At 47.9% G+C, this 9,110-nt stretch overlaps 1 protein-coding gene across 1 annotated transcript in view; it reads right to left on the bottom strand.

The window, feature by feature from the left end:
- Nucleotides 1–8,926, bottom strand: part of LOC132235997 (radial spoke head 10 homolog B-like) — a 36,028-nt gene extending 27,102 nt beyond the window's left edge. Inside the window, exons 1-5 of the mRNA XM_059699268.1 lie at nucleotides 6,051–8,926; nucleotides 5,446–5,521; nucleotides 3,730–3,798; nucleotides 2,291–2,464; nucleotides 149–234 (exon numbers count right to left, since the gene is read on the bottom strand). Coding sequence (XP_059555251.1) covers nucleotides 149–234; nucleotides 2,291–2,464; nucleotides 3,730–3,798; nucleotides 5,446–5,521; nucleotides 6,051–6,301 — 656 coding nt within the window. The 5' untranslated portion in view covers nucleotides 6,302–8,926. The remainder of the gene's footprint in view (nucleotides 1–148; nucleotides 235–2,290; nucleotides 2,465–3,729; nucleotides 3,799–5,445; nucleotides 5,522–6,050) is intronic.
- Nucleotides 8,927–9,110: the final 184 nt, after the last annotated feature.

Consider the following 9,110-nt stretch of genomic DNA (forward strand, 5'->3'; position numbering starts at 1 on the left):
TTGGGTTAATTGGAATACTCCACTCGCTTCTATAGAAAATGCATTCCCTGTGATTCCTGCCCCTTATCTTCCCAGAGTCTCGGTGAGCACCATCTGGGTCCTCCGCACACTTTCTGCCCAGACCCCGGAGGGGGAGGGGGGTACCTACCGTCTTATCCCCCAGCCCTTCTTGATGTTGTGAACCCAGTCCCCCTCGTAGCACGAGGTACCCTCTTCATTGTAATAAATGGAGCCCTGAAATAAATAATGTCATTTTTGTAAAAAAAAATCAAGCCTCAAAAGACAATGTTTTTTATTGGTGAAAATAAAAATATACTATAAATTTAAGGAGCCTAAACTATACAGAAGTCAAACATCACACTAAAGCAAGACATACAATCTGTGATGTTTCTGTTTCGCAGTCAAGAATATGGTAAAGCCGAAACCGGTTTGGCTCAGTGGATAGAGCATCGGCCTGCGGACTGAAGGGTCCCAGGTTCGATTCCGGTCAAGGGCATGTACCTGGGTTGCGGGCACATCCCCAGTGGGAGATGTGCGGAGGGCAGCTGATCGGTGTTTCTCTCTCATCGATGTTTCTAACTTTCTATCTCTCTCCCTTCCTCTCTGTAAAAAATCAATAAAATATATTTAAAAAAAAAAAAAGAATATGGTAAAGTGTCCGCCGAGGGAGACTGAGATAATGTCAGTTACTCCTTTTTTCTTTTTTAATATATTTTACTGATTTTTTACAGAGAGGAAGGGCGAGGGATAGAGAATTAGAAACATCGATGAGAGGGAAACATCAATCAGCTGCCTCCTGCACACTCCCCACTGGGTATGTGCCTGCAACCAAGGTACATGCCCTTGACCAGAATCGAACCTGGGACCCTTGAGTCCTCAGGCGGGCGCTCTATCCACTGAGCCAAACCGGTCAGGGCAAACCAGTTACTCCTTATAAAGTGCCACTCGAGGGCATGAACATTCCTCACATTCAGTAGACTCCTTATCTTCATAACTATCAGTCAGATAAGTGCCTAAAGAAACCCTGTTTTGTCACCTAAGTAATAGTAGCGCCTTTCATGTAACTGAAGGCCACTCACTTATGTACCAAAACCCCTTTCCTTTATCCATTGGGACACCTTTCTTAGCTCGCTCCTCTAGGGGACTGACCACGGTGCAAGGCATCCGGATCTACACTGAGTGGCCTCAAATTGCTTGCTTGTTCACTGGTGTGAGTGTGCGCGCGTGTGTGAGTGTGAGGGTGTGATTTTTCCATCTTCCTCATTGTCAAGCTAACTTGTGTCTTCTTGTGGAAAACTGAGTGCCCCAACCCCTCCCATATATTTGAAGTGATCTGCAATGAGCTAAAAACCAAGCCAAACAAACAGCACAACCGAACAGTCTCAATCTCAGTAAAGTGATGATTATCATGGTAAACTTCTTGTGGCATTTTCTAAAAACACTGCTGCAGTATTTGATCGTCCCATACCAAAGCCAACAGTGGTACCAAAAACAACCATCTTGCTTAAAAGTGAATATAACCTACACTTGCAGGTGCGGATGCAAACGGTGTGGCCACCGTGGAAAACAGCCTAGTGGCTTTACAAATGTTAAAACGTCAAGGTACCGCGTGACCTAGTGATTCCACTCCTAGATTTATACCCAAGAGGCCTGAGAGCAAGTCCCCAGGTGGCTCTCTGCGTACACCCACAGCAGCACTGTGCACAGGAGCCAAAGGATGGAAGCAGCACAAGTGTCCAGCACAAGTATCCACTGAATGGATAAACAAGGCGTGGCTCATCCTCACAGTGGAATATTATTCAGCCACACAAAGGAGCCAAGTACCTACAACAGGGAAGGACCTCAAAAACATGATGCTGAGCGAAAGAACCAGACACAACGGGTCACACATTGTATGGTTCTATTTCATACAAAATATCCAGAATAGGTAAACCCATAGAAAAAAGCAAGTTGTTGAGATTGGGGCTGGGGGGCGGGGGGGGGCAGGGGGGTGCGTGAGGGGCGCGGTGGAAGAGGGCTATGGAGTAACTACCTAATGGGCATGGGGTTTATTTTGGAGTGATGAAATGTTTTAAATGTTTTGGGACAAGAAAGAGGTTGTGTTTGCACAACACTGAGAATGTACTAAATGCCACTGAATTGCTCACTCTAAAATGGTTTATCTCCCGGGATGTGAATGTCACCGCAATAAACAAACAGCGGATCTGCTCTACCTTCACAGCCGCCACTTCCCGCCTGCGGGTTAGTTCACCCCAGGCACAGAGGGCCGTCACGTGGCGGCCTCACCCACCTTCCCGTGCCTCTTGCCCTGGCACCAGTGGCCGATGTAGGACACGGGCTGCGTGCTGCACCTGAACACACCGAAGCCGTTCCGCATGCCGTTGATCACTTCTCCCTCGTAGGTGCTGCCGTCCGGCCACGTGTACACGCCCCGGTTCATGGGGATGTTCTTCACAAACTCCCCCTGGGGCAAAAAGGCCGAAGGAGTCAGAAAGCAGGCAGCGAGCGGTTCCTGAGCCGGGGGGTGTCTGAGACACGTCCTCCACTCCCCCTCTATACCTGTCTCTCCTCCCATGGAAACTACCGCCCCTGCTCCCACCCTCCTCCCTCCTTCGCTACACAGCCCCTTCGTCCGCCCTCGCCCGGTCCCTCCACTGGGTAGAAGCCCAGGCAGAACGTATCTGGAAGGCGGTGTGTAGACCGGTGATGGCGAACCTTTTGAGCTCGGCGTGTCAGCATTTTGAAAAACCCTAACTTAACTCTGGTGCCGTGTCACCTACAGAAATTTTTTGATCTTTGCAACCAGAGTAAAACAAAGATTTATATTTTTGATATTTATTTTATATATTTAAATGCCATTTAACAAAGAAAAATCAACCAAAAAAATGAGTTTGTGTGTCACCTCTGACACGCGGGTCATAGGTTCGCCGTCACTGGTGTAGACGGAGCTCCGAGCAGCAAGCAGGGACACCCGGCCTGGGGAACATGGATTCCTGGAAGCCACCCCGAGGGAGGCTGCGAGTGGGAGTTGACACCGAGCCCTCTCTTGGAGGGCAGTTTGGTTCTAGCAAATGATTTAAAAATACATCTTCCGCCCTAACCAGTTTGGCTCAGTGGATAGAGCATCGGCCTGCGGACTCCAGGGTCCTGGGTTCGATTCCCGTCAAAGGCATGTACCTTGGTTGCGGGCACATCCCCAGTGGGGAGTGTGCAGGAGGCAGCTGGTCGATGTTTCTCTCTTATCGATGTTTCTAACTCTCTATCCCTCTCCCTTCCTCTCTGTAAAAAATCAATAAAATATATATTTTTTAAAAATACATCTTCCCCTCGGCCCAGCAAGATGGGTCAAGAGAGTTGCCCAGAGTGGAAGACAAGCAGCCAGCGAAAACAGGGAGACCTGCATGGATGCCTACGGTTCGATCTCGAAGAAATGAACATACAGAAGAGAGTGTATGATAAACTGCTTGTAAAAGGTAGGAGAAGCCCAGGACACGCAGGTGTGCTGTCCTTGCACAGAGCACAGAACCTTCTAGAACCAGTGACACTGCTAACAATACCAGAGAGCCCCGGGCGGTAACCAGTTACTTTTCACCTACATTCTTTGGTTCTGTGGGTTCCTTTAACCCATGTGCTGAATTACGTTTATGAAAGTAGTACGTTTAGTTGTGGGAATCTGACCATTAAGTCTCATAATTATAGTTTAGAACTACGACGTATTATATGCTTTACCTCATATTTCACTCCATCGGCCCAAATGTAAGTCCCATGTCCATGCATGAGTCCTTCTGAAAACATACCCTTCAAAACAGAATGACAAACCCTTGGGACCAGGCACTGATGTCACACGACAGCTTCCTCCCCCGTCCACCCGCACGAGCACGACCATGCTTGTCCACGCGTTTGCAACAGTGGCAGAGCCCACCTCTGAGCCGGCCCCACACTGGCATCCATCCTGTTCTAAAAAGGGTCTGAGGAGGGTCCGGAAAAATCCAGTTCCCTACAACTTACACTGCAGGCAGTCGTGGGCAGTTGTTAAATGGAAGCCTGAATTCAATCTGTGTCTGCATTTTGAGAGTTTTTGTGACACAGGAAATGGAACATGTTGTATGTTAAGGGGGAAAAATTCAGGGAACTAAAACTCATGCCTGTGGCCCCAACCACAAACATTTGTGATCCTATAATAATCACATATTTCTCTGATAATATGAATGAATGAATGAATGAATGAATGCCCTCACAGTGGCATTACTAATAAAGGCAAAAAAATGAAAATGCCCCCAAAGTATCCAACAAGTATGGCACAGTTGAATTAGAACACTATGCAATGTTTAAAGTAATTATTGTGGCCCTGACCGGTTTGGCTCAGTGGATAGAGCGTCGGCCTGCGGACTGAAGGGTGCCAGGTTCAATTCCAGTCAAGGGCATGTACCTTAGTTGCGGGCATATCCCCAGTAGGGGGTGTGCAGGAGGCAGCTGATCGATGTTTCTAACTCTCTAACCCTCTCCATTCCTCTCTGTAAAAAAATCAAATAAAATATATATTTTTAAAAATCTTAAAAAAAAAGTAATTATTGTGGAAGAGGGAATGGGGACTTAGTTTCTGACAGGTACAGAGTTTGTTTTGGGATGATGAACAAGTTCTGGGACCGGACAGAGGTGAAGGTTGTACAACCCGCTAAGTGCACTTAATGCCACTGAACTGTACAATTGCAAATGGTTGAAATGATACATTTTATGTTATATATGTTTACCACAATGAGACAATTACGTTATGACACCATGTGGCAATACAAAGAAGGATTCAGAAGCGAAAAAAGATCCAAGATGTTATATACAAAATGAATATACCCAGCCCTGGCCATATGGCTCAGTTAGTTGGTGTATGGCATCGATCCCATACACCAAAAGGTTGTGGGTTCGATTCTCAGTCAGGGCACATACCTAGGTTGCAGACTGAATCCCTGGTCGGGGTGTATATAGGAGGCAACCAATCAATGTTTCTCTCTCACATCAATGTTTCTCTCTCCCCCCCCGTTTCTCTCTCTCTAAAATAAATATATCCTCAGGTGAGGATAAAACATTTAAAAAATTTCTTTAAATGAAGATTCCCAGGTGAAAACACTGATACATCCATTTAAGAAATGAAAGGAACATAGCAAATTAAAAACATTTATGGCAAGAGGATGATGATCCTGGGTTTTATTCTTCATTCTTTACTGTAGTGACTGACCTTAATGTTTGTACCACAAATAAAGGTCAATAAAAGGACTGCTTCAGTTGTGCTGATCCATGTTTTTACCTTAAAATACGTAGACAGTGTTCAAAATAAAATCAGCATTAAGGACTTCCAAGTTCTTTGAAGAACCAGTGGATTTGTCTGATGCAAATCTAAGTCTATCATCCCCCGGTGCCTTCCTCCCCCACAGCCCCGAATGTGTCACTCACGCGGTAGGTGCAGCCTCCCTGGAAGACCGCGAAGCCTTCTCCCTGGTACAGTCCATGGACTTTCTCCCCTTCATAGCTACAGAGAAATGAGACCCAAGGTCATGACGTGAGTGACCCCAAGTGACAGTGGGTCAGATACATAATTAACATGAATGAAGAAGCACTTGTCACATCTATTCACCCAACAAACACTCCCCGGGGCCACCGGATGCCTGCCCCCTTCTAAAAGCCAGGCCGAGAACAGTGAGCTGTGCCCAAGACTGGAAAGTTCCTGCCTCGGGAGCGTACAGTTCACTGAGGACAGACAATCAACAGGAAACACATGAACAAGAGAATTCTGTATCGAGTTCAGTTTTTGTGAAAGAAGTAAGCAGGGGAGGAGGCTACCGTACGCAGAGTCAGGGTGGAAGCCTTTCGGAGGACGTGAGAGCTGTACTTGGACCTAAAGGACCTGAGACAAACATCCATTAGAAGAATCCCGGGAAGAGGACCCCAGTTAGAGGGAACAGCAAGCGCAACGGCCCTGAGGCAGGAAGGAGCCTGAGATCTCAAGTTCAGCAGAGAGGAGAGCAGCAAGCATGGACGATACCGCCCGTTAAGATCACCTTTCAATGATGAGGTTGGTCAGAATGGGGTCTTCATATTGAAGGGCATCATCTAACTGCTGATTCTCACTTCTGGACTCCCTTTTGGATCCTGGTTCACTTAGTCCCAATTGTGGGACAATGATTGGGGATAATACTTGTCTAGCGGAATTGCCATCTGGCTTGGAAAGCTCTGGATTATCAGAGAGAGATGAGGGAGAGTGGGCAGATTTATCCACTTTTTTGTCTGTTTTTTTCTTTTCTTTCACCATTGCCTTTATTTAAGTGTCAAATTCCTTTGAGAGCTGTTTGTTTCAAGTCACTGATGAGCTTTACCTGAAAAAAAATAAAAATGATGTCTCCAAAAGCTTGAGGGTTTCACTCGTAGCTGAAATGTTAGCTTTACAACCCAATGCCATTACCGTTCTCCTAAAAGCGTGAAAAATTACAATAGGTATTACCAGTTTATAAAAATAATATAGCCTCAATATTACATTGGTTGTTCCTAAATGGTTTTTAAATTGGAACCACTGTTTACAAATAGTGTCCCAGTAAAGGGTCGTCCTGTCCATGAAAAACGGCTACTTCACCTCTGAGGTCTAGCATGCTGCCAGTCCGCGCTGTGAAAGCCTGTCTCCCGTGGCAAAGTGCTCAAAGCTAGATTCCTGCAAGTTACTTGATGTCCTCCCGCCTCAGATACCAAATAGGAATAACAGTACCTTGTTTCCTTGTAAGAATTAAAGAAATGGATGCACGAAACATTTCCAAAGTATGGGAAAGAGCACACAATCAGTAATGGAGCGATGATGGCACACCATTTTCCGGTTTTGGAACTGGAAGTCATTGGCCCCTTACTCCCTATGCCAGCACTAGCATTGACTGAGCACCCACCCCCTATGTCAGCCAGAAACAGGGTGGTGTCAAGGTGGAGCAGAGGGGTAGGACTCCAAAGCCCTAGTGTCCATGGCCTCTAAAACCGGCCCCACTGAAAGCAGCCCAGTCCTGGAGTCCAAGGCACCATCCCTCCTTGTGTGCCCAGAGGATGCAGGGGGTGCCCCACGCCCTCCGCTGCCGGCAGGGCGTCCTCTGAAACTCACCTGCTAGCTCCACCCCACCTCTAGCACTCCTACCGTCCTGCTTCTCTCCATTCAAAACCTTCCACTCGCCCTAGCTGGTTTGGCTCAGTGGATAGAGCACCGGCCTGCCAACTGAAGGGCCAATCCCTGCAGGCTCAATGCCTGGCCCCGGTCGTCGGATGGGGGAAGCACCCAATCGATGTGTCTCTCACATTGATGATCCTCTCTCTGTCTCTCCCCTCCCTTCCCCTCTCTATAAATGAATAGAAAAATATCCTCAGGTGAGGAGTAACAATAGATGAATTACTCATTTAAAAAAAAAAAATCACTTTCAGTCTCCACCCCCACCCCATTGCTGTCTTAGCTAAGCAAGCTGCTCACATCGAACTCGGCAGGCTTCTACTAGATAGGCTTTCTGGTCCCGTATCAGTGAAATCTGAACGGCAAGGCAAGTTTCCTTTCTCCTGGCGTGTTTCTCACTAACTTTTTTCTGTCCTCCCAGGCTTGACAGCGCGTTCTCCTGTTTGTTCTTTGCCGCGGCAGCATAAAGGGAGCGCGAGTTCTGAGCCCCGGGGTCCCCAAACTTCCTGCCCTTCCCTAAGGCCCTCCGCGCCCACCACGCACCTGCTCAGGGCCTCGGAGGAGGCCGGTCCGTTTGGCGGTTAAGTCCGTCGCAGGGCCTGGGGCGCCCGGAGCTCTCGCGGGGCGCTCACTTGGCTCTGACCACCAGGCCCAGCTAGGTGATGCACTGCTCCGGCGCGTCTAAGCCGGGCCGGTCTCCAGGCAACAGCAGGCCCCGCCCCTCCCCATCCTTAAAGGGGCCGAGCTTCCTAGAAGCACGTGTTCTCTGCCCCCTTACTCCAGAACAGTGGTTCTCAACCTTGGCTGCACATTAGAATCACCTGGGAATCTTTTTAAAATCCTGATTTCTGGGGGCCCACCCACCCCATAACAAAGAAACAGAATTTCCAGAGGATGAGGTTCAGAAATCAAGATTTTAAAAAGATTCCCAGGTGATTCCAACGTGCAGCCAAGGTTGAGAACCACTGCTCCTGAAGGTCAGGTGGAAATCTGGAGCTGGATGCACCTGACCTGGGTTCTCCCACCTCCGCTAATGGCCCCGTGACCTCTGTCCCCCTTCCTCTTCACCGTAACAGAATAATTAATCCAGGCATTGGTTTTCCTTTGCGCTGTGAACAAGTTACACAAACTTGCCTAGGGGCTTAAAGCAACACAAATTTATCATCTCACGGTTCTGTAAGTTAGGGGTCCAACAGGGCCGGTTCCTTCTGGCAGCTGCAGGGGAGAATCTGTTTTCTCACCTCTAGAGTCTGCCTTCCTGCATCTTCCAAGTCAGTGGTTGCATCTCCCTGACACAGCTGGGAGAGGTTCCCAGGTTTAAGTCATGGGATGGATTGGGTCGACCCAACCAAGCCAAGATAGGTCCTCCATTTCTCAGCTCATTTCTTAATCACATCTACAAAGACCCATATTCAAGGGTCTGGGATTAGGACGTGGCCATCTTTGAGGCCAGAAACCCCAATTTGCAGAGTTCTTGAAAATATTAAATAAGACCCTGCAGACAGGCACACCAGCCTAAGCTTGACACAATAACTTGGTAATAATTATTACTTGGCTGTCTCATTACAGCGAAGAATGAATTCTAAGTTTGGGAATGGAAGCCCTCTCTCCCAGGGGGCCCGAGGTCTGGGCAGGGAGGGCGAGAGCAGGGGGGTGGCCTACACTCGCCATTGTACACCAACCACCACTTGGACTCCACAGACGGCATTTTTAGCTGCATTTTTGGCAGAGTTCAAATGGGACGAGGTTCCATGAAAAGCTATCTGACAAAACACAGGGATTCTTCCACCTCCAGTACCACTCGGAGCCAGTAACTGGAATATCTGGCAGCTCCCACCCCAAGGAAACCACATCACAACATTAAATTACGGCCAAATCCAAACCTTTTATTTCCCCTTGCCTACAACAGTGCCTTGCCGCCCTG

The sequence above is a fragment of the Myotis daubentonii genome, chromosome 5, assembly GCF_963259705.1.
Source record: "Myotis daubentonii chromosome 5, mMyoDau2.1, whole genome shotgun sequence".
NCBI classification, from domain to species: domain Eukaryota; kingdom Metazoa; phylum Chordata; class Mammalia; order Chiroptera; family Vespertilionidae; genus Myotis; species Myotis daubentonii.